This window comes from Rousettus aegyptiacus, unplaced genomic scaffold (assembly GCF_014176215.1).
Source record: "Rousettus aegyptiacus isolate mRouAeg1 unplaced genomic scaffold, mRouAeg1.p scaffold_m13_p_8, whole genome shotgun sequence".
NCBI lineage: Eukaryota > Metazoa > Chordata > Mammalia > Chiroptera > Pteropodidae > Rousettus > Rousettus aegyptiacus.
The window spans coordinates 94,580,888-94,606,966 of record NW_023416311.1 but is presented as its reverse complement, the minus strand read 5'-3'; the positions used below and the strand labels follow the sequence as shown (position 1 = coordinate 94,606,966).

Here is a 26,079-nt window from a genome sequence, read left to right as displayed (position 1 = left end):
CACCAATTATGTGCCAGGCACTGTGCAGAGTGCAGTGGGGACAGGACTGCCACCAGCTCTTACGGGGGAGACACGCCTGCTCCAGCTGGCCGTACGGGCCGGAGAGTGCATCACTGCTCTAAAGGACAAGCCGGGGGTGGGGGGGGGGCGAATCTTCTTACCCAGAAGTTCGGAGAAGCACTTCTCTGGTGGAGAAGTCTCTGGGGTTGGCCTAAGAGTGGGTCGTTGTCAACCATTTACCAAAGGAAAGAGGGGAGGAGACTAAGAGCTATAGGATGCCCAGGGACACGATTCCCTCTGGTTCTACGTGACAAAGATGAGATCCGTGGCCAAGCGTAGGACTGGTGTTGTTCTAGGGCAGAGCCCGGATCTCTCCGTGCTGCCGATTGGCGCTTTCTCTTCTTGGTAGCATTTTCCGAACATAGATCTGGAATGGAGAGTCTCCCCGTGTATGCAGTTGGGTGGATCAAGGCAAATGGACATAGGACTTTAACTTCCTGGGAATGTAAGCTCTTAAATGTGTCCAGAAGTGCTCTGCGATCATCCAAGGAGTCTTGTCACCGAGTCTCCTGGTTGCATGTGAGCTCGATGGGGGTCGTCCTGGCAAAAGTAATTTCATTTCCCTGCTGGTCAGGGAAACTTTCTGGAGAGGGTCAGTGTTCCAGAGTTTTCTGTCTGAGGGAAAGGGGCGTGTGTGTCTGTGTGTGTGTGTACAGGGCGGAGGGGGCTAAGCTGGGGAATGGGGAGAGGAATTAGGTTTCTAGTTCAGAAAGCAAATATTGCCCTTCTGTAATACAAGAGGCTGTGTGTTCTGTGTCAGAAGGCTCACTGTTGTGACTGGAATTTTCTGTTTTTTCCTCTTCCAGGTGTGAACGAATCCAGGGGAGGTTGTGCCGTCGCTGCTGGAGGAATGCCCCATTTCTGGGTCATTCGCGTGGGCCCCGCTGTGGTAGGAGCCAAGGAAAGGCTTGTCAGGACACTTCCTTCCGCCCCTCGCTGAGCACTCCAGGCGCAAGGACTGTTCCACTGTTCCAGCTGCGTCCTGTCCTGCCCTTACCAGGGCAAGCAGCCCGGTCTTGAGCAGGCAGCCCTCGTCAGACAGCCTGAACATGGACACAAGCAAGGTCGATGACAGCCAGGGTTCCCGAGGGACACGCGGCGCCATGGGGTCCGGCGCCCAGGACAGGTCCTCTCACGATGCCGGCGTCCGCGAGTGAGCACCATGCCCATCACGCAGGACAATGCTGTGCTGCACCTGCCCCTGCTCTGCCAGTGGCTGGAGAACAGCCTGCGGGAGGGCGGGGACGGGCCGGAGCAGCGGCTCTGCCAGGCGGCCATCCAGAAGCTGCAGGAATACATCCAGCTGAACTTCGCCGTGGATGAGAATGCGGCGCCACCTGACCACAGCCCCCCGGGGATGGAGATCTGTACTGTGTACCTCACCAAGGAGCTGGGGGACACGGAGACTGTGGGCCTCAGTTTTGGAAACATCCCCATTTTTGGGGACTATGGGGAAAAGCGCAGAGGGGGCAAGAAGAGGAAAACCCACCAGGGCCCCGTGCTGGACGTGGGCTGCATCTGGGTGACGGAGCTGAGGAAGAACAGCCCGGCAGGCAAGAGCGGGAAGGTCCGGCTGCGTGATGAGATCCTCTCCCTGAACGGGCAGCTGATGGTGGGAGTGGATGTCAGTGGGGCCAGGTGAGTGGGGGACCGCCAGCTGGCGCAGGTCCGAATGCGGGACCCCAGTGGTTCACTTACGTAGGTGCTCAGATCTCTGGCTGGAGACAGTTCCGAGTCCTGCTGTGGTAAGAAGCCCATGGTATTTATCCCATAAAGGGGAAATACACTAAGTTGAAGTTTTGTGATATGTGTGTGTGTGTGTGTGTGTGTGTGTGTGTACACATACACACACACACACACATATATGTATATATATATATATATTTTTTTTTTCACTCTCTCTTAGAGGACTCAGACTCAGCGTATGCCCTTTTCTCCTGACACTTGGGATAGAAAGAAAAGAAATAGTACATGACACACGAGTGTGAGAAATGTCACAATGAGTTAGACCTTCTCCTCCACTCAACCCAGCATCTCATTCCAATTGGAACATCAAAAGTTAGGTCCTGTGTTTCTATCTACCTGCCCCATGTCACCTTAATCACAAACTCACAGTCCAGAAACTTCTCGAGATGCATAGAAATGTCTCCAGACCTCCCCCCACGCCCCCCCTCCCCCGCCCCCACTCTCTGTCCTGGAAGATCCACTTGGCTCTCATCCGAACGAGCGTATTTCTGTCTTCTACACATGTGGCCACCTATAGAGGGCAGCAAGTTATGACCGGACAATTGGTGGAAACCAATCAGAAGCCAGTGGCAAAGGGAACCCATGGATATTGTCCATGTTCGTCAACCTCCTGGGGAAGAGCGCAGGGTGCAGAATGGTGGACAGTGGATGTGGAGGGTCAACGAGAAGCCATCATGCGATGTGGTCCAAGTTTAAATGACCCAGTGCATGGAAAGGACAGCACAGGGCTGGGCGGCAGGTGCGGGTCCTTGCTCAGTCGCCTCTCACCAGTATTTCCGTTGGGTTGCTTCTTCAATGGAACAGACATTCTTCACTAATGGCTGGGAGCCTGGCAGTTATTGGGAGAAGCTGCTCATTTTCAGGGAAATGAAGAGAAATTATTTTACTTGGGACTAGAGATTGTTCTTAGGAAAGGAGCAGGGCTCACCATCACCGCACTCAAGATGCTGTAAGGTGCTGAGACGTTGACTCTAGTCCCCGGCAGCTGGATCCTTGGGGTTGGGAGTGGGGATCACCATGGAGCTTCAGGAAGCCCTCCCAAAACTGTCCCTTAGATCCCCCACCATACGCAGCCGTCTGATTGGAGGGAGCCAATTTGGAGGGAGGTAGAAGGAAAATCAGGGAGAGGACATCCAGCAGGAACGCACAGTGGTCGGGACTTCCAGCTCTGGAGCCAGAAAGCTGGTGCTGCTGCTTCAGGCTCCCTCACTTGCAAGCTGGTTGACCTTGGAAAAATGATCCCTCTTAGTCCCAGATTCCCTGTCTGTGACATGGAAACGCTAACACCATTGATACCAATGACTAAACGATGAAATAATTTGTATAAAGGACTTAGCACTATGTCTAATAAGTGGTGCTCAGTAAATGTTAGCATCATAATGACTCTTACACATAAAGCGTGCTTGTGGGGGAAGCCTGGGAATTTCTCATCCAAGAGGTCGCTAGAGTTTTTATGACCTGGGGCAAGTTCTCCCCACAGTGGAGAAATTGTGTTCGTTCAGGAAGCTCTTCTCGTATCCTGCTTAAGGCTGCGGAGTCTTGAAAAGGCAAAATTTTCTGTCTCAAGCCTTGAAAGCATGTCTGCCCTGGAATGAGATTGTTTTCTAGCTATCAAGGGAGGATTCCTTGGCAATTCTAATTTGTTTGTTGGCAGGGGTAGTAGGATGACGAACGATTCTGCAAACAAAGAAGGTACAGAAGAATAGAAAGGCGATGGGCTCAGGGTCATGAGAGAAGGTGGAACCCAAAACGGGGTTTAATGGAACCTCCAAGGAGGGGACAAATGTGGGGTGACGGAGGACGCACGTGGACTGAGTCTGGGATTCCAGGTTCCCTCCACAAACCTTAACAACGACTGGCTTTGAGACCTTGGGTAGGTATGCCAGGGTGGCGGGGCGAAGGCGGGAGGGGGGTTAGCTGCCGCTGCCTACGCCGGCATATTAGGGGTGACTCTGTGAAACGCTTTACGTGACCTGTCTGGGCCGGTATTGCTGTTCCGGAAGCTCGGAGAGGTGCAGCAGTGTTCCACAGCCGGCGCTGCTGAGGCCGTTTGTCCTGCCTTCTCGCCGGGTGCGCAGTCTGGTGCCTCACCCACTCTGTGGTCAGGAGGAGGTATTCGAGTGGACGTGGTCGGTCGGCATCCGGACCGAAATATCTGAAGCCGAGGAGCTTGGGGAATGGAAATAGGAGAAAGGGTCGAGGCAGCAGGTGTGTGGGATCACCGATTGTCACACCTGGCTGTTCTAAAATGAGCCTGGGATTCGTTTCGGTCAAGTATGGTGAGACATGCAGACATGGCACTGACCGTCGTGAAGGAAGACGTTTACACTCAGAGGTCCCTAGAAGCGGGAGGCGCGGCACACCACGCGGGGCCACGAGTCAGTCAAGAGCCAGGGGGGAAAGCAGGGAAGGAATAGGCGAGGCACGGATAGGTACGCAGAGTGATCTTAGGACTGGGTGGTGTGAATAATTTTAGCAGTCTCTGCGCGATAGGGATGATATCTAGTTGTTCAGTATCTGGCCCAGGGTGATTCATATTGGCTTGGTGTGTGAGAGTTTGATAAAGGAGATATCACACTCCTTTATCAAAAATGGATTGGCTGCTTTGCATATCAAAGGCACGCTCATAGGGGAGTCATTTTCTGTTCTCGGAATTAGCCATCTCATGGAGGGGCAGTCTTTCTCTGATCAAGGCCCCAAATCAAGAATCAAGGCCCTAGAGCATCAAAACTATCGAAAATAAGGAAATAGAATCAATGGACTGGGGTCTGGTAATTTTCCACAGCTGAGGAAGTAAATCTTGCAAACCTAACTTTTTTACTAGTGTAATGCACAGTCATGATTATGAAAGCCCCTTCTCTGTGGGTGCAGTCATGTATGCTGAATGATGAAGGGCCAGGCGAGGGAAGGTCTACCTGGAAGCCCCTGAGATGTAAGGGTGGGAAAAGGAAAAGGCCAAGACCCACTGCTTGGTTTTCAAGAGAGCATGAGAGTGAATCAGGTAATGGGGCAAGGACTCCTGGACCCTTGGGCTCCCAATGCTCATAACAACCAAGAAGTTAATGAGACAGAAAATGAGACTAGCCCAAATTTTCAAGGTTTACTCCCTAGTTCTCTGGAATAATTATAAGTACCATTTATTAAGCAGTTGCTACCGTATTGGACATTCTGCCATCTACTGTCTCAGTAATACCTACCACAACTATAAATAACAGCTATAGAAGAAAAACTTTGGCCACGGAGAGGCCGTTTAACTTGCCAAGGTCACCTAAGTAAGAGGCGGAATCAGATTTGAACTCAGGTCTGTTTGCCACAAGTCTATGCCCTTAACCCCTGTGCTGTCCTACCTCAGATCTGCCCCAGAGCTACACTTTGGTCCTAGTCACATGATCTGGTACTTAATTCATGGATAGTTTGCAACTTCTCAAAATATCTCCTCATTATAATCCTAGACACTAGGGAAGAAAATGACTAGAACAAACTATAAGGCGTCCACCTACCCAAACTGACAAAAGCCCCCGCCTCATTTTACAAAAACAAAACAAAACAAAAACCAATTTTAATATAGAATCCCCTTGGCAAACTCATATCTAGCCAGAGGGTTAGGACTAGAAAGACTTTGAGTTTAGGTATCAGGGAGTTCAAAGTGTTTTAAATGTTCTCAGGATGTTTCTTTTCAGTCTTTGTAACTGACAAAAAGTCTCCTTCAACACTAAATTTTTACACATACTTATGTAGGTTTTGTCCTAAAAAGTGATGAATAGGAATTAGGGTTCTGTAGAGACACCAGTGTACCTCTCTGCTCAGTGGCCAACAGCCTCCTCAATGATGTGTATTCGCCCTTGTAAGCAACAGATTTCAGGGGTCAACACACCAACTTCCCACCCAACCTGCCAACACGATAAATCATCCACACTGTTACTTGCAATTTATAATATGAGGTACTCTTTGGAGCAGTTCATTCCGTTCCTCACTTGATTATGAATTCAGAACTGCCTTAGATGATGCTATGGATTGAACTGTGTCACCCCAAAATTCATATGTAGAAGTCTTAATCACAAATACCTCAGAATGTGGCCTTATTTGGAAATAGGGCCATTGCAGATCTAATTACTTAAGATGAGGTCATGTGGATGTATGGTTGGCCCCTAATCTAATATGTTAGTGTCCTTATTAAAAAAAAAAAAAAAAAAAAAAAAGAGAGCAAAGGTATGCACACAAGGAGAAGGCCATGTGCAGACAGGAGTTATGCTACCACGAGCTAGGATCAAGGCCTGAAGTATATCTTTCCCTATCACCTCAGAGGGAGCATGGCTCACCCAACATCTTGATCTTGGACTTTTAGCCTCTAGAACTGAGTCGATAAATTTCTGTTGCTGAAGCCACTCTGTTTGACTCTGTCACCTATGGCTAGTCAGTTTTTCAACTGGTTTCCTCCCTGACGAGAGCGACTTTGGAAATTTTAGACCACCATGAACGTTTTGGGGAGAAGATGGTGAAAACCGTGTGTTAACTGCAGGAGGAGCAGGTACAAAATGTGGAAGATGAGATCATAGTTTGCATATTTTAAAAATTAGCTTCGTGAACATACAGTGTAAATATATATATATATAAATATATATATATATATATATGCACCATACTGTTAAAATGTACAGTTGAAACTTATTGGATTTCCTTAATCAATGCCGCCACAAAAAATTAATTAATTAATTAATTGTTTAAAACAAATTAGCTTAGAATCAATTTGGAAAATTCATTCCTGGGGAGACAACAGAATTCACACCTGTGTGTTTGACACCCTTTTGCACCCCAGAACCAATTCCAAAACTAAACCTGTGACTGCCCCAGAATTACAGACCTCATGCCTGCCTTCTCATTGGCTGGAACTCCCGAGGTCTGCAGTTTGCCTCTTGGCTCCCTCAGTGGCCGGAGGTCCCTCATTCTGTGGAGTGGTAACGGCATCATCCTGAAGTGAACTTCTAGGGAACTTTTGGAATGGGGAGGGATATTAGTTATGTTTAATATCACATGCTCCATCTTGCAGGCATCGCTAATAACACAGAGTACAGTTATTGTTTGCAAGCTCTATCACACCTACTCTGGAGAAGATGATATTTTCTAGAATGTTCTCTTCTGTTTTGTGCAGGGAGAACTGGGAAGGCTTTTTAGATTAGTTCCTACAAATACTTTATAACCCCAGTCCCTCCCTCAGCTGGCTTTCTATAAGTAAACCAGATCTGTTCCCTGGGGACAGATTGTTCCAAATTGGTAACAAAATGTGGAGTTAATTAAAACACAACCCACATACCAAAAACAAGTAGCCTTTTCTGAAAAGTAAGAGGGCCCATGTTTCACTTAAAACGTATTTTTCCAGGATGTGACCCTTGACTGGACTCGCTAGTAGTTAATAAACTTGAGCAGAGCATAGTGCAAAGAACATGAGCCCCAGAGCGGTGGATCTGGCTTCCAGACCTGCTTCTTGGCCGTGTGACTGGGCAAGTTACCTTGGCCACAGGAGGTTGATGCTATCTCCCCAGTCGGGTCCTTAGTGGATGATATAAGATGATTTATATAATATACTGAATAGGCACCTGGCACATGGTAGACATGTAATCAGAGGTAGCTTTTAACAATGTAGCAGGTTAACCTCAGGTGACCAGAACCCAGGGCTCAGCAGGCAACTGAGAGAAGGCCTTTGAGTTGGAGAGACAGAAAAGAGTCTCAGACTCTGACAATGCACTCAGCAGGAAAGAGAATAATCTTCAATCTAAAACCAAGGAGATAGTCCAATACGCAGCAACCAGTATGGTGTGGGTCCCAGCCAACGGGAAAGAATGCCTGAAAATGCAAGAACAGGGTGCCGGCCTGCCAGGAGGGTCTGGGGTCTCGGGGTGACTGGCCAGCAGGGTGGGCTATCTGAATATCAGCCCTGGCCAAAAGGAGCCTTCAGCACAGTACCCACTGCCTTTAAATTGTGCGTAAAATTAAATTTAGGGTTGTTACAAGCTCAGACGCTGGTTACCCATGGCAACCTCGAGTTCTCTCTAGGTTATAGCAGATTTTAAACAGAGTGTCAAGAGGCTGCTAGAAGGTGTTACTTGGGGAAATGACTTCAGGTAGCAAGGTAAGAGATCAAAAAAAGGAAGAGTTGCCAATTATAGCTTTATAATATGGTCTCTGGGGCCATTTAGCATGAGGGCCCTGCCTCCCTGAGTATCCCCAAAGGTACCAGGCGCTCTATTCAGGACTGTGTATACAGTAAGAGGTCATCATAATGATGACCTTGAGATGTTCAGGAAAGGTTAAATTATGTTCAGCTTGCTGTTTAAGAAGCCAGAGCAGCATGTAATGCACTTTAGAAAGATTTCCATTACAGAAGGTTAAAAGGAAAACAAATTTCAGCGTTTAAAATTCAATTATCTGGAAAACTCGTCATGTGGAACTGCCCGTTCCCCAAGGATGCCGCCTCAGCGAAGCGTCACAGGACCTCACTCTGTGCCCGTTTCGTTCTTCTCATCCTGCTTCATTTCGCGACCTGGTTGGTGTCTGGAAGCTGTCCCAGGGTTCCTCTGAGTTCTATTTTCTCACTGTACTGAGGAGGAAACTGAGGCTCCAGCAGCTGATTTCTCTGGGTGGGGTGGGCAGGGGACCAAGCATCTTCTTAAGAGCGAGGACTAGAATTTAAGGCCTGTGACTCAATTTATGAAACTTTTTCTTCAACACAACAAACCAATGAAATTAGGATAGTTTTTGTTTTGTTTGGGCCATTTTACAGCTTACTGTTGACAATAAAAACAAACAGAAAAATCACGTTTTTCTACATAATCTCTCCATAATTTTCTATATCCATTTTTTAAACGGATGGTAGTGACATCTAGGACCTTCCTTCTCGACAGGAGTTTTAACTTACAGCTGCTAAAAGGATAACTGGTGGCCGCCGGCGTGGGCAGTGGGAGCTTGCTTTCTCCCCAGCCCCTCAGGGGCATTCTGGGCGAGGCGGGGGAGCGTCTTCCGCCGACGCCTGCCATCTGGTGGCTGAAGTTGGGCACAGCGCGAGAACGTGCTGGGAGTTTCAGTCCTTTATTATTCATTCGGCTGTGTGGCTTTCCCAACAGTGCCATTAGGATCATGTTTTCGGCTTGGAGAGCTCTCTCTAGAATGGTAGTGTCTGAGCTATCCCCGAGCAGAAAGTGACGCAGGCGCCATCCCCTCCTCTGGATTCTTGGTGTCCTTAAGCTGCCCCCAGGAGGTGCCCCAGCCCAGTTCCCCTCGTGGCTCTCCTCCTAATGCTCATAGCCTTCGGGTCCCCCACGGTGGACCTGATAACCCGCTGCGCTAGTCTTCGTGATGGATGGGGGAGGGAAGACGTCCTTCCCAGGGCTACTCCAACCTCCCGGAATCGGAGGACCTGAAGGAAAGCGGGAGGAGCAGGGCGATGCCAAACACTCCGCCAGCCAAGGCGGTGGATTCTTTCAGAAACCTGGCACACGCTCAGTGACAGCCTACAGGTAATGTCCAGATCCACTGACAGTACCGCTTTTCAGGGTCCGCTTGTTCTTATGAGGGAGGAGATTACATAAAGGAGCCGCTTTCCAGGGTTTTAAGGGAGTTGAGGTTGCAGAACTCCATCCAGAGGAGCTCTTTAATTTCATCCTGATGACCCGCCTCTCCTTCAGGTGACCTGCCTCTCCTCCAGTGCCCCCATCCGAGCCACCACTAGTGAGTGACTGGCCATGGAAGATAGAAAACCCAAATACCCCACTTAAGATACTTACTTTGAAACTTTTAGCATCGCTTTTGGGAATTGTTAATAATTGTGATTGCAAACCATAAAGAGCAAAAAATAAAAGCATCTTAGTGTGATTATAGTGTTACCGGCCTGATTTCATACCCTTCTCTCTGCGAGAGCTCTCAGGCCATTTTCAGGAATCTTGACTTCTTCATTTTCATGTCCAGCTATGTAAAAAGTGCTAAGCATTTTTATTCCCTCGTTTTGAGCGCCGGAGGCCCTCCAATGACTCTCCAGTTTTAATTTTTGAGAGGTCATTGAGTTCCAGGCTTTGGCAGCTGGTTTCGCCCTCCCTCCGTCTTCTGAAACAGATATGGGTAACTGCACAGCCCCGTCTAGAGGTTCCTAAGTAACCTGTGGGCTAGGACAGAGGTAAAGAGACATGAATGCTGGTCTTTTGGTATTTGACTATGGGTTGCTGCCTCCTTCAGGATGGGAATAAAATCTGGTATTTTCAGGACCCACGTGTGTATGTATGTGTGTGTATAATGTATATATACGCATCTATATACACATATAGATGCGTATATATACATACATATACATATAGTTGCTTCGACTATAATTTTAAAACACACGAGTTTTAAACAGTTGTATAGATTTCTTCATAGGACTCTTCCTTTGAAATGTGATCTTCCTCCAAAGAGTCTAAGGATTCAAATTTAAGTTATACTATATTCAAAATGGTCATGCAGATATGACTACTAGTGGTTTTTTGGATGGCTGGGCTTACCAGTGTTGAAATGTGTAGAGCATCACTCAAAATATGAATATCCAGGTTCTTTGTATCTCCCAGCCACAGAAACCTGGGTGCAGGGTTGTTGGCGATGGGTGATAGCTGACTCATCCCACAGTTACCTCATTCGGAGCTCTTTCTTCATCAGAGAAAGGATGATGCTGTCATTTACAATGTCTCTTGGACTTAAATATGGCCATTTCTCCTTGGAGAGGGGAAGGGAGATGAGGGCTGGGCTATTTCCATACCCGAAGAACATGTTTGCTCAAGCCTTTCGTGCTGGACTTGAAGGTTAGTCCATTTAAATGGGGCTGGGAATTATTAAGAAACTTCGACCTTTGGGATCACAGATATAGTTTCACATATGTCCCTCAAGGAGGCCTGAGCTATTATGGAAGGAAGGGAAGTGTGGGCATCCTTTTTAAAAATTCAAGCTCTGTGAAGTATTGGTCTCTGTCAAATTGCATGGCACATCTTGAAGTTTTTTCCCCTGACTCAAAGGTTTTATTTAGTCCAGATGTCCATTCCTGTGAAGTCCTTGTCTGACCCAGCAGGATGGGCAGAGAGAACTTAAATGACAGTTGCTGGAAATGGTTCATGCTCCAGAAAGTTCTTTGTCCAAGTAGGACACCCAAGAAGATCCACGGGGTAAGGAGAAAAATTATTAGCATCACAAGATAAACTTTTTATCTTAAACAACTTAAGAAATTGAGCTTGACTAATATTTTAGGTATGGACTGACGCAGCCTTCCTTACTCACTCTGTATGTCAGTGTTCCGTGTGGTATATGGTGTGTCCAGAGGGAGGAGGGGTATTCCACAAAGCCTCCCTCACTGGTTAAATTCACTTTTGACTTATTTCAAAGGACTACAGTTCATGCAGGCTTATTCAGTGAAATAGGTTTATGGATTAAATTATTTTATTTTAGCTAAATTAACCTTTACCAAATGGGCAGATAAACTAAAATTCTTCAGGGCGGGGAGAAGATTAACATTTTTGTATCAATTATATATTGTTGTATAATGTATAATGTATTATCTATTAATATGTTACATTTATGATTATATACATTATATAGTATGTAATTAACATATAACTAATATAATAATAGTAATCCTTTTTTCCCTTGAATTTTAGTTTGGTTGTTCATTTGGTCAAGGTTCATTATATGTAATGTATAATTAACATATATTAATTATATTAATGATGTAATTAATGCAGACATAAGCAAACCTTTAAAAAATGGCTGAGTTGACCCTCGTCTTACCACTGGTATATGCTTAGCCACATTATGAGGTAAGATGGTAACAGTCTACTCAGACAAGAAGTCAGAAAATAAAATTTGAAGCTACGAAGAGATTATGTAAAATATAAATTTCCAGCCTCGATTCTTAAAGAAAAACTTCACAGTAAGCATAGATTGTGCCTTGAGATAATATTTAATGATGGTATGAGGTCATCATAATTTAAAAGATATTTAAAATTTAAATATCCTCAACATGAGGACAAACAGTTTTAAATGCTTTAGCACTGTTTGAAATTATGCAATACTATATCTAGTGCAGAATTTTACTAAACTGAATATTGAAGAGCCTGTTTCAGGTTTTTGTTTTTACTTAATTGCTTAAGGCCAAAAGTCACATCCCATTAGGAAAACACTCATTCTTCCTGATGCAGTAAAAATATCTAAAATAATGCAAGGAAAACAATATAGCTATAAAACAAAATGCCTGAGTTTGTCAGCAGATTCTGTTGGAAGATGCATAGAAACATTGCTGAAGTTTTAAAGAAACAGCATGCGGTGTGGGAGGTTTGCTAGGAAGCTGGAGGAAAGTACCGCTGTTTCTCACATGTTCCAAGTACGGGTACAGCGGGTTCTGGAATAATGCTCCCTTCAAAGTTCTTTCATTATAACATCAGTGAGACACTGTAGCAACTTAACTCTTGTTAAAATTGCTAAGTTTTAACAACTTAACTCTTGTTAAAACTCTATGGTAAAATCGGTTTTGTTATACGTTGTAGATGACTTTAACTGAGGACTTACTGTATTTGCTTGATTCTGTTTCAATAATGAAATAGAATCCCTACTTATTTGTGAGTCACTAAAGCGAAGATACCAGAAAAGATATATTTTCAAACGCCAGTGACTTTGTAAGTTAAAATAATGCTTTATAGGAAAATTATATAAGGCAACAGCTGCTTTGACTAAAATAAAAAAGAATTTTGAGTCAGTTTACAAAAACAGGCTAGAACATGAAGTCGATTCATTGCATTGGTTCTAGGAAAGATAATATGGCAAAGAGGCTAAAGACAGAAGTGCCAAATATGCTAAAGAATGTCATCAGTATGGTTAATTTGATAAAAATAAGACCTTTAAAATGAATAGAATTTTTACTATTCTCTGTAATTACAAGGGAGTGATCATGAAAATGTTTTACTCTATGGAGGTCTGATGTTTATCTTGAGACATAGCACTTAACAGAGTATTCGAACCTGATGACTGTGTATTTTTCTTCTACATAAAAGAGATATGTTTCAAATTTGGCCACCTTGTCTATGATTTTCAGTGCCCTGCTTTCTGGTGGTCACAAACAAAAACACAACACACAGAACCTGTCTCTTCAAGGTGAAGACATAACAACAAATAAGAAAATAACTGCTATTTGAAAGAAACTCATTATGGAAAGAGTATTTTCAAAATGGGATTTTGGAAATGTTCCCATACTTCTCGGACTCCTTCCTAAGATAATACTGTTTGCCCAACAAAAAATTTCATATGCATATTTGAATTCTTAAGAACACAATTTTCTATATTTTAAATCTTCCAAAGAATTTTAGAGAACTTATATGTTAAAAACTGTTAAAAGAAGGTACCTTTTAATTACTTTGCAAGAAAAAGTCAACCACGTTGAAATTTAACACACAATTTCAACTAAAACCTTGCATAAGTGGAGGGTAGCTTTGGAAAATGAATATTATGATTAAGTGCTGCCACTAATGAACTTCTTCCATTTGGATTTACCTACCCTTGTAAGATATCTTTAGCTATGGCAGCTCTTAAAACCAACAGCCATTTATTCTGAACTTCAAACCACAGTTATGAATTATTATCACAATTATTCCAGTGTTAAGCCATGTTTTTAAAAACCTTGAAGTCTACTTAACTATAAAGCTTTTCCTAAAAATATTATTCACTTTATATTATTTAAATACATTTTTCATGTATGTTTTATAATGCGTATACCATACTGGTACAATGGTGCATGTACGCATTAAGTAAATGTACATATAATAGAGGTGCATGCTCAGTTTGTTTGGTTTTTTTGCTGAGACGCAGGAGAAATGAACATTGCTAGAGTAGTCATCACATATAGAGGTTAGCCTTGTCTTCCTAAACCTCATTTGAGATTTGTGGGATCTAGATGTTCCTCAGCGACCCCGTCTCCTCTACTGGTGCTGCAGACAGCTGGTGTCCTCAGGCTCTGCAGGCTGGACCTTCCTCCTAATCTCTTCCGATTTCCTAGGTGACTCTCCAGTTCCTGGCCAGCCACCCCACCAAGCACAGACACACTGGCTCCTCTCACTCCTGTTGCGAACCGCCTGCTCCCTGGACCATTTTGTGAGCTCTCTCTGGCTCATTATTCTGCTTGTTCACTGCAGAACAACATATTTAAAAAGTTATTAGTTAATTCCTCAGGCACCCAGTCCCAACTGGCACACTAATCTTTATTTATTTCAGTGGCAACATTAAAGCAACATTGAAATAGCATTTTAAAGGAAACAATGAGTGCAGTTCTACTACACTAATTCTCAATTTAATTTTTCTATGTTAAGATCTCATCTGTGACCATGCAGCCCACTATACTCATGAACAGATTTGTCGATTACCATCTCATCTATGTTCGTGTGCTTGCTTGCTTTAATATTTATTTATGTAGACTACCTTTCTTAATTATTTTCACTGGAAATAATGATGCCTATGGCAAAGCACTCGAGTAGGACAGAAGGACATTGAGTGATAAGTGTCAATTCATATCACGTTCTCTAGTCACTACCACCAGCTGCACTCAGAGGTGCACCCTGCTACCACTTGGGGGTATCTTTCTAAGAATTCTCTAAGCAAATACAAGTTCTCTGTGTTATTTCTCTTGTACACAGATGGGCACACAATTCACACTATTCTGCATCTTAATTTTTTTTTTCAACTTTAAAACCTATCTTAGAAATTGTTTCAAATCAGAAGAGCATATCACTGCTCTCATTCTTAATAGCTGTATAGTATTTCATTGAATGGCTTCATACGATTTATTTAACCGGTCACCAATTGATGGACATTTTCACTGTAGTCCGTTTTGCTGTGTCAGCAATTCTGTAATAAATTTTATGGTCACATGTCTTTGTATACGATACAAACACATTCAAACATGTCCCACCTTATTAAATAGTATTGATAGGCATAATCATCAACAATAATTTGGATAAGCATGCTTGCTCTTTCTGTCATTCCCAGTTTTTCAACACTGCATAATGCTGCATTTAAAAATGCTTGTGACCATGACTTTTTCTCCCTTTCGAATCATGCTCTAAGACCGATTTCCTGTAATGAAGCTACTATGTCAAACGACATTTTGCCAAGTTGCTTTCCACAAATGGTTTTACAAAATTACACCGTCACCAAAAATGTATGGGTCCCAGTGTACCAGCACTATTTCAGGGTTGAGTATTATAATTTAAAATTGTTTTTAATTAATAGAACTACGGCTCACCTTTATGGATTTAATTTGCATTTATTTGATTAGGGAGTTTGACCGTTTTCCCTTGGGTTTTTTTTTTTTTGTCATTTTGTTTTTATCTATTTTACTTTACCTGTTGTCTAAATTATCTATTCATGTCTTTTATTCACTATCTTTTGGGAGGTCCTACTCTTTAGCACTGGACTATGCATTTGGATGTTATAGGTCTGAGTCTTTTTGCCCTACATGCTTAAAATCCTCTTTAATCTTTCAATGGATGGCCATTATTACTATAAAGAAGTTTTATATGTTTTTGCGGGTGAGTTTGTGTTCTTCTGTAATTGTCTTTTCACTGCTTCATATCTTAGGACGTTGCCATTTCTTCAGACCTACAACTCTCTTCTACCAATTTTTAGGACTATATTTTAAATTTATCTCTATAATTTGAAACTTTAATTTAGCTGGCATTTATTCTGATGCAATATAGTGGAAAATATAGATCTAATTTTTTTATAAATTGCTGTATGATTATCCAAACATCATTTATTAATAACTAATTTTCCTTAATTAATTTGTGAGGTTTGATTTATTTTGCTACACAGATACACACACATTACACATATGTATACATTCATTTCTATTTCTGGATGCTCCATTTTTGCTCTTCCATATGTCTGGTTTTTTTTTGCTCATCACACAGTATTTTGATCATGTCGTAGCATCTAGTAGAGCTAGCACTCTTTTCCATCTCAGTGCTGAAATATTGTCTAGTAGTATTTGAAATTCTTACCCATTAATTTTCCCAAATTACTTTGAGTCACGTTGTTGAGTTTCAAAGGCCAGCCCAGGAGAATGCAATCTTTTCCAACATGGTCCATCTTTGAAGGCTTGGTTCAAACCCATGAACTCTTTCCTCCTCTCCCTCCTGGGAACAGCTCTGATCCACACACACACACACACACACAATCTGTTTTCATGGGCATAGTAGGCAGGATTCTAAGATGGCACACAGGATTCCACTCGCTCCTGCCTTGTACACTCCCTCATGACCCCAGGACTGTGCATTTGATGGGTTTTACTCCCATGATCAGGCTATGTCATAAGACATACTTGACTTGAAGAAAGGAAGATGACCTGGGTGGGCCCGACCTAATCACATGAGCCCTTTAAAGGCAGTTGTTTTCTCTGGACGGTAGCAGAGGGGCAGTCGGGGAGACATGCTCCTGCTCACCTGGAGGAAAGCACATATCTAGGTTGTGAACTGGCGATGGAAAAGAGCAACCTCTAGGAGTTGAGATTAGTCTCCACTTGACAGCTAGCAGGAGAATGGGGAGCTCAGTCCTAAAAAGGCAAAGAGCGGACCTCTGCCAACCGCCGGAGAGCTTAGAAATCCCCCAGCCCCAGCCAACACCTTGATGTCAGTCTCACCAAATGGCTAAGCAGAGAGCCCCGCCCTGTGGCAGTATACATTTGACCTACAGAACTACAAGCTAATAAATGGGTGTTACGCCGAAGCCCCTACATTTGCAGTAATTTCTTACACAGCAATAGAAAACTAATACAATGTCGACGCACAGTTTAGTACTTTAATCATTCTCATGTCTTTTCGTAATCATTTCACGTGTGTAAATCTTGTCTCCCTCAATCAGATTATAAACTCCCTGAGAACAAGACCAAATCTGATGTTTCTTCTGCATCAGCTGCATACCTACCCCGTCCTAGGCACTGTGCTGGGCATCGGGGTGGGGTTGGTGATTAACAGCCAGGTTTAAAAATCAGACTGCCTTGGCTTAAATCTTGCCTCAACTTCTCTAAACCTTGATTGCCTCATCTTTAACAGGGGAATAAAATGCATTGGATTAATCAGTGAAAGATATGCAAGGCGGGACAGGATAACTGGGTTATGAGGATTAAGTGAGATAATGCTTATGTGGCTCTTAGTAGAGTGCATGGTGCATGGTAAACTCCATACTAGTATGTTGCTATTAGAAAAACAGACTCTTTGAAGTCCCACAGTTCTGTATGTACTAAAGTACTAAATTTGTTTGTACCACATGACCTTGGCTCTAGCTCCCTCTCCCTATACACATACCTCTACCTCCACCCACTGGCCATCCACAAGGGAGAGAGAAACTACTTCCAGCCCCTAGACTTGCCTGGTAATCAGTTTTATCTCCTGGGAATTTGGAATCAGGCCAATGAGAGACCAAGTTGCTTAGCTGTTTTGGGATGAGCTGAAAGGTCAGGGTCAGGTCGGGATTCATGTCCAGAGGAAAGCGGAGCCACATGCCTGCAGTTGCAGAAGGGCAGGCATCGAGAGGAAGTAGATCCCTTTAGAGAAACACACGGCGGACATCAAGGAAGGGATGGGGTTGAGTGACAATGTCCCCAGAGAGAGAGGGATGAGACAAGCTTCTGGGGGCCCAGAGGCCTGCAGTTCCAGGCACCAGTTCCCACGGTACCCAAGCCGACTTGTTTCCACAAGATTTCCATGTCCTCATAAAGTATCTCTTGCAAAAAAATAAGCTCTGGCCAGAAGGATGCTGGTGGGTGACAGGCCAGGTTCTAATAAGTCCTAGGACATCAAATTTGAGTGTTGATTCTGTAAAAGAAAATGAAATCGGTCTTTTTCGACTTTCGACTGTCAATGCAGTTGAATTCCCGGTGACCTCTGGAGGGCACTATTCAGTTAAGTTTATCCCACAGTGGTGCATGCTCTACAGAGAGCTGCTAAGAAAATAGTGTTTGAAATGATAGTTACCATGTACCGAGTACCTGCAACGTGCTAGCCACTGTGCTGGTTGCTTTACGTACGTTATGTTTTAGTCACAATCCTTCCCAGCAACTGTAGACTATTCCCTAGTACTGTAACTGGTTTCTACTGGTGTCAACAAAATGAAAGTTTTTTTTCTCTTTTAATAGCTCAGTGGGACCGGAACCTGTTCAAGTTCAGCCAGCCCTTCTCGATTTTATGTACTTGGACATAATTTACATTTTTAGGAGCACGTACTCCTTTTTAATTGAAGAAACCGAATTAATTTTGCCACCACTGTAAAACAGGGGGAAAATATTTGGTTGACGTGGATGTAGATGACCTGTTTTCCTCTTCTCTCCTAGTACTGAGGTATTTCCTGTCTCATATTGTTACTACCACCTCCCACAACCGCAGATATGATGTTGGTTTAACCAGGATGATGGCTGCTAGGGAGTGGGAGGTACCGGAAGGAGTTATTCGTTTTCTCTAGCTGCCCCAATGCCACCAAGTTGGGAGGACAGGAGTGAGGGTCCATGCCCTTTCAGAGCCTTCTGAAGGGTTCGAAAACACCTACTAGCCCATCTACATTTATTGTTGAACAAGAAAATGTGAAAAACCTATTCATTAGATATTATCAATGTCAAAATATTTATCAAATATTATCCACATGAGCCATGTACATTACACAGACTCTTCTCATTTAATGCTTACAACAGCCTTATGACATAAAAGGTAAGTGTTACTATCTCCACTTAGAACTGAGAAAGATTAGGTAAGCACACCTGCTGAGGGACAGAGCCTGGAATCCAGCCCAGGTTTACCTGCCTCCAAAACCTACATTCTTTCGTTAAGATGCTGTCAGTTCACACCCATATCACAAATAGCACATTTGTCCCAATAGAGAGCACATCAACCCAAACAGACAGTATATCCATTCCCTAATAAGGAGTGTACAGTAATAATTCTGTACGCAGCATCCTGGCCGGGGGACCGCAAGTCTCTTATTCACGGTATCGCTGTCTCCCACTCCTCTCCGCTGTGGAAGGGAAGAATTAAAAATCAGGAAATCCAGGTCTAGATGGCAAGGTCTTAATCTTTCTACTGCGTTTTAGCTCTGGCTCCACACATTAGGCAATCCTGGTGTACAAGATGTACAATGTCTTGGTTTTATGGGGCTTGCATGCATGCCTTGGAAAACTGCCTTACCCTTGGGGCAGGGTTATATGATTAATAATAATATGAAGTAATTTTAAGGTAAATTTTATTGTTTTATATAGCTTTATTTAGATAAACTCACGTACTATAAAATTCACTCTTTTAAATTGTACAATTAAGTGGTTTTATATAATCACAGAGTTGAGTATCGCTAATACCTACTTTTAGGACATTTTCATTCTTCCAGAAAGAAGCTCCATACCCATTACCAGTATTTTCCATTCCTCCATTCTCCTAGACCCTGAAAACCACTGATCTACTTTCTATCTACAGAGATTTTCTTATTTTGGACATTTTGATACGTGGTCTTTTGTGGCTGACTTCTTTTACTTAGCATAATACTTTCAATGTTCATCTATGTTGTAGCAGGTTTCAGAACTTTACTCCTTTATATTGCCAAATATTATTCCATAATATGGATATCACACATTTTTTTCACCATCCAACAACAAATTGATGGACATTTGGGTCATTTCCACCTTTTGACTAGTACAAGTAATGCTGCTGCAAACATTGGTGTTCAAGTTTTTGCGTGGACATGTGTTTTCTGTTCTCCCCGGTAAATTCCTAGGACTAGAATTGATGGCCATGTGGTAACTCTGAGTGTAACTTTTTGAGGAACTGTCAAACTTTGTTCCAAAACTGTTGTACCATTTTGCTTTCCCACCAGCAGTATATGAGGGCTCTAATTTCACTACATTCTCACCAACACTTGTTATTATCTGCATTTATTATTACAGCCATCCCAGTGAGTGTGAGGTGGTATTTTATTGTGGTTTTGATTTGCATTCCCTTATGACTAATGATATTGAGCAGCTTTTCATGTGGTTTTGGCCATTTCTCTATCTTTGGGAAAATGTCTATTTAAATCCATTGCCCATTTAAAAAATTATATCCACTGTCTTTGAATGTTGTTGTTGGTAAAAAGTTCTTTATACATTCTAAATACGAGTCCCTTATTGAATATATGGTTCGTGAATACTTCCTCAGGCAGCTCGAGATGTTAAACAGTTGCCACTGATGGTTTTCAACAAATGACCAAGGGAATGGGCTGTTCTTTCAGAGTAAACTCTGAATCAAGTCAAGTCAAGATAAGTCCTGAAAGTGGAGCTTTTCAGAGAGCTGCCAGACAGAACACATACTGGCAGTTCTCTGGGAATAGGGCTTTTGAGGACCTCCAAACTTGTTCTGACCCAGAGCCAGCTAGGCTGCTTGTTTCCATAGCTACCAGAGTTGTGAAACTCTTGCTTTTCAAGACTATGTGGAGCTGGGGAGAAAGGGATGGTAATAGTGTGAGTTAAAATGCCACAAAGCTCACTGCTTACTGAGATTCAGCCATTTTTCTTGAGGAAGTGCTTTTTAGACTACTTCAAGCCTTTTGTTCTTTTTTAGAGTTCTGAAAAGTTGCTTTTGATAATTTTTTCCCAGTGTTCTCGTTGCTTTTATGAAGAAATGGATTTTTGGAGATCCTTATTTTATTATTCCAGAAGTGCTTCTTCCAATAAACTTTTTGTTTAAAGTATAACATACATAAAGAAATAGGCACAAACCATAAGTGTTCAGCTAGTGAGTTTTTATATTAACCATCACACAAATCAAGCAACAGAATTTCACTAGCACCTCAGATATATCTTTAATATATATCTTTAAGAGATTTATTTCATACCCTTTGCCAGGTATTGATTTCCCCCCTTAATCAAAGTAAAGTGGTATTAATCATCACAAGGTAGCTTTCTTGTCCAGTACCATCATGGTTTTTTCCAAGTCCCTGTTGACTAAAATTATTCAAATTCCCTCAAAACCACTCCATTAATATATTTAATTAAACGGCATCTTTCTTTATGTTATTTGTTAAATATATTGTTTTTAATTTTCAACTTTTTTTCGTTAATTAGCCTACTTGGGGCTCCCATTTGTTTCTGTCAAGCTCCTCCTGCCTCTCAAAATTCTTCTGTCATCACAGCCATTCTCCCTTTGCTAAACTAGGCCCTGGAGTAGAGGTTGTAATTCTCCTCTACTCCTTTTTCCAAGACTTGTAGGCACACTTGATCATCAACATAAACATAGAAAGCTGGAATCTCTTTAGAATAAAATTAGATAGATTTTTTATAGGACTTTTACACAATAGCCAAACATTCTGATTTGTAAAGATAGAGGGACAGTTTCTCAGAGGCCTTTGGGAGAAGCATTAGCCTATCATGCAAATTTGTTTGCTTTTCCTGACCAATCCCTCTCCAGCTGGTTCGGAGGAGTCATTGAGTCATCGTGGCACAGCTCAGACTCAGTGTTTGCATTCCAAATTTGTTCCTTTTGGGGAAGTCCTCTAATGGGAAAGCAAGGTGGGGTGGGCGGTGAAAACCTTTCTTAGGATAATTTATGAGGTATGGGGACCCAGATCCCTTTCAGTGTTTTTTGTTGTCATGGGTCATTAGCCAGTAGAAAAGGACGTATTCTGATGTAGGATAAAACAAAATGCAGTAGGTCACAGTGATGTGGACACTTAAGAGTAATTGCTTGGAAAGCAAAAGGGAGCCAAAGTGGTTGAACTTCAGGGTACAAGGGATAACCAATGGGCATGAAACCCTGTAAACTGAGTGAGAAGGCTGGGCCAAGATACAGGACTTGAAATAACTACTAAAAATTATTAAAAACTAATTCTATCTTTTTAAGGAAATTTTCATCATAGTAGAAAATAAGACTACTTTAAAAGAAAACAGAGGTCAAATTTTCCAGAATCTAAATCAAAATAAATACATATATATTGTTTTATATCTCCTGTACAACTTTTTGCCATGAGTAGTGAATAAAATAAAAAGTGCAAAACGATATGTAGTTCCTCAAATAATTAAACTAAATAAATTAAATTTAAAAGTTAGAGTTAAAAAATAAAATAAAATAAAGGTTAGAGTTACCATATGACCCCAATAATTTCACTTCTAAGGGATACACCCCAAAGTATTGGGACTCGAACATATATTTGTACACCCATGTTTATAGCAGCATTATTCACACTAGTCAAAAGGCGGAAACAACCCAAATGTCCATTGATGGATGGATAGATAAACAAAATGTGGTTTATATATTCAGTGAAATAATATCCAGCCTGAAAAAATGTATGAGTTTGCTAGGACTTCCGAGTACCACAGACTGGAAGCTTTAAGTAGAGAAATTTATTTTCTCACAATTCTGGAGTCAAGAATTTGTTACTAGGAGAAGGAGACACCTGGAAAAAGGATTCCTCTACCCCTGACTCCTTCTCTAGGGGTCTCCAGCTCTAGAGAACATGCCCATTTGGAGTAACTTCCCCCCCCTCCCCCAACCTCCCCCCCCCCACTTGCTAGCTAACCACCAGTTGCCAGGTCTGAAGCTGTGGCATAGGGCATGCTTATACTCTTCATTTTAAACTAATATATCTTTTCAGTCAAAGAGAATGATAAAGAGCTTCTGCTGAAAAAGGGTTTGTGTCATTTAACACAGCTGATTTCATAACAAGGTATCAGCTTACAGATGAAGTGGCAAAAAGTTTCTTGAATTCATGGACACCTTCCAAAATTTTTTTTTGGACTGTGCAACAGAAATAGAAGGCAGATAAATGGCTCCAGCCTGTGGCTTAATGGTGACATCTTTGTGCACTTCTTTCTGCTCCCCAGAACATTTGGTCGTGCTCGTCCTGGTGATTTTTTTCATTTTGATATTTGAAATGCAGAAGGTGGGAGGGTGACCTCAGCTTTACGAGAAAAAAAAATGTTTCATGACTGGGAAATATATCTTTAAGAGATTTATTTCATTCTGTTATTAGTTGCCCTAAGTAAGGAGTGATAGAAAAGAAAGAAACCAGAACTCTTCAGGAATATTCACTTTTCAGAAATGTCAGATGGTATTTCATAACTTTAATAGCGCAGTCAGGTGGACTCAACTCTCTTTGAGACAAAGACCAAATACTCTGTGTGTTTTGATTTAGGGTATAATAATTCAGATCATTTCTATGCTGACCCCTTCCAGTGTGCACAGTCCTAAGACAATGTAGGAGAAGGGTGGTCACTGAAGTGCAGATATCATTGATCTGATTGTTATCATATGAGACCATTGCAAGTTATCATCCCTCGAATATGTCCTATGCCTTTCTTCTCTCTGTTGAGCTGTTCTCTAGTTAATGTTTGTTTGTTTTTTAAGTTTACCTTTTTGCCTCAAGGACCCTGCCTTCCTGACTAAGAAGGTAAAGGTTCATCTAGGGACAACTGTAGGAACTAACTCTTCTTCTCCTTCAATGATGTCTAAAGCTGATGTTTAACATTTCATTGATGGCATGGGGAAAACCGGAGCTTCATGGTCTCTTGTTGATTAGCACAGGGCATAACACATAATGAAAGCTCAATGAAAGTCTTGGGTTTGTGGATCTTCTATGCCAGTTCCATTATTTCTGTTGGAAGCATCGGTCACTAAGACTGTAGTTTTAAACCCCGGTGGATCCAGATTTGGATTTCCATAATTGTCCCCTTAAAAATAAATAGACATATTCTTTCTTGGACAGTTCTGAGTTAGCTTCTTCATTTGCTGTGTTTGTAGAAAGATAGTCTATGTTAGCATTCCCAATCTACCAGTCTGATTTATATGTTTTGAAATAGATTGAAATGAACCCTTACAAAAAAATGCATGATGATGGTATTTATGTAACCTTGTTTCAGTCTCTTCTGTATAAATAAGTAGTAGTTTTATTGTTTTTACAAAAGCAAATGAACATGATTTTTGCAAATTTTCACAACTCAAACTAGATCCTCCTTTCTCTTGAAACCTCTCCTGTCAAGATGGGACTCTAAAGACAAAAGTGGAGGTATAGACAAGGCTTTTATGATCACCTGGAGAAATTCTGTTTAAAAAAAGGAGTATTGTCTATCCAGGATTATAAAAATAGATGACACATGTTAATTTACTTTGAAAGAAGAGGAGGATCGCTTCTTGGCCTTTTGGCTAAGATCAATTGAAAAGAGAGGAAAGGTACACTTATGTTAATTCTCAATAATAGGACTCTATACTATAATAATAATCTGTATTGTAATAAGAACCTATATTGAATTTTCAAAGAGAATTCACATGCCTGAACCCCTCCCCTCAAAATTCAGACTCCCTACATCTTTGGTAGCTAATCCTGAACACTCATTTTGCAGATGAGCAGGTCCTAGCCCACTAGGTGAAGGGACTCCCTCTAGGTCCCCAAGAATTGATGGCAAAGCCCTGGATTAGGGCTGGGGCTCTCTCCCCAGGGAATTGCAACTCCTACTTGCCAGCTGAGAATGGATGTTACATTTTTAAAGTTCGTAAAGAGAATGAGACAGAGACCATATGTGGCCTGCAAAGCCTGAAGTACTTACTCTCTGGCCCTAATAAGTCTTACTGAGCCTGCCCTAAACCACCTTGGAGATAAAATGTTCATAGCCTCAGCCTCACTTTGGGGCTGATGCCCTGAGAACCTGAGTGTGAGGTGGAGGCCGTAGTGAGTTTGTTCTGCGTTGACGGAACTCACCCAGAGCTACATTTCCCTAAATTCTTTCTTGGACAGTTCTGAGTCAGCATGGGCCATGGGAGGCCCTGCGCACGAGATTTGGAATGTGTAAGCAGCTGTATTAGTGTGCATGCGTGCACGCGCACGTATGTGTGTAATCAGAAAATTAATATAGGGCACTGAGCATCAGTCTCTGATAATTTGACTTTTTCGAATAGCACAGCAGCCAGATCTGTGGCATCTCAGTTCCTCCCGGGTCTCCTCCCTCAACTCCCCTGATGCCAGGGCTAGAAATATGTTCAGCTCCACAGTGAAGGAGGCCAGCTTTTGCTGCAGGTCAGAAAAATCATCCAAGTTAGAGGCTGAGGTGGGAGGTGATCCCTGTCCCTACTCTTGGGTTCCAGCTCATCCGTACACATTTCCGTGGGCCTGGGCCCCCACGATTTGCTTTGCGTATTTCCTTCCTGGTTGCCTTCCCTCTTGAGTTTCAGGCTCCACCCCAGACAGAGAAGCAACAGCCTTATGTGTACCATTTAACCATTTAACCAGCTCCCACAGCTTTATGAGGTCAAACCCATTGTTATGTATTAGTCCTAGTGGTTCTGCTTTCTCCAGTTAACCCCTGACTAATACAGTAGCTCAAAATAAAATAATGTAAGACAAAGGAAGGTAAGAAGAGCAAAAAAAAAAAAGAAAAAGAAAAAAGACTCTACATGTATGTATATATGTACACATATGGTGTCTATTAATTCTGGAAACATAGGTAAAATCTACAAAATTCTGTCAAGAACATCTTAAATCTCTTAAAAATATATATATTAAAAATACTATTCTTTGTTCCCAGAGTTTATGGACCCCTGATATATTTTAAACACTAGAAACCTATGGAGCTGGAGATGCTACCCAGGGAGATTTGCGTAAGCGTTGGCTGTAATAGCACATGGTCTCATGGATCAGAGTCTGGAAGACTTTGATTGTGAATCCCACTTTTCTACAGGTAAACAGGCATGCACATGTGCAGGTGAGTTTCTAAAAACTTATCTGGAGGCATTGCTCTCTGAAATTAAGTAAAATGAAGGAAAAGCCATCTCTATTTTCTTCACAGGTCCTTGGTTTTCAGGAGGGCTTTTTCACTGATTTAATAGTTTGCTGTCAGTGTAAATTTGGCTATAAGACGTCCCTGCCACCTTCAAGTTATAGCCAAGGCATCTAGCCACAGTGAAATTCCAGATACTTCCAGGTGTGGGCATTCCCAGGAGGTCAGGTCTCTGAACACAACCTGGGCGCCTTGCTTAGTTGAACTCCAAACCATTTGCTCCCGTGAGAGCCTCTTTCCTTTCCTCTCCGAGCAATCTCTAATGGGATGGAAAAGAGGGCATGGCCTCTGCTCCCCTCAGCCTCCTTCTTGGCTTGTCGGCACACCTCCCTCCAGCCTTCCCAGATCGCATGGCCTGGGAGACTTGAGGGGCTCTCATCGGGAAGAGACTGGGGCCCCAGCTCTAGACAGGCAGCGCTCTCTTGCTCCCACATTGTTGCCAACAG

General features: G+C 42.5%; 1 protein-coding gene across 4 annotated transcripts in view; it reads left to right on the top strand.

The window, feature by feature from the left end:
- PDZD2 (PDZ domain containing 2) overlaps positions 1-26,079 on the top strand; it is a 311,190-nt gene that overhangs the window by 104,660 nt on the left and 180,451 nt on the right. For 3 of the 4 annotated variants that reach the window (XM_016138284.2, XM_016138283.2, XM_036225573.1), the window contains exon 2: positions 867-1,698. In XM_016138284.2, coding sequence (XP_015993770.2) covers positions 1,223-1,698 — 476 coding nt within the window. In that variant the 5' untranslated portion in view covers positions 867-1,222. Of the gene's footprint in view, positions 1-866; positions 1,699-1,955; positions 3,680-26,079 lie in introns of those variants that run through there. The other variant, XM_016138290.2, reaches the window with a different exon arrangement.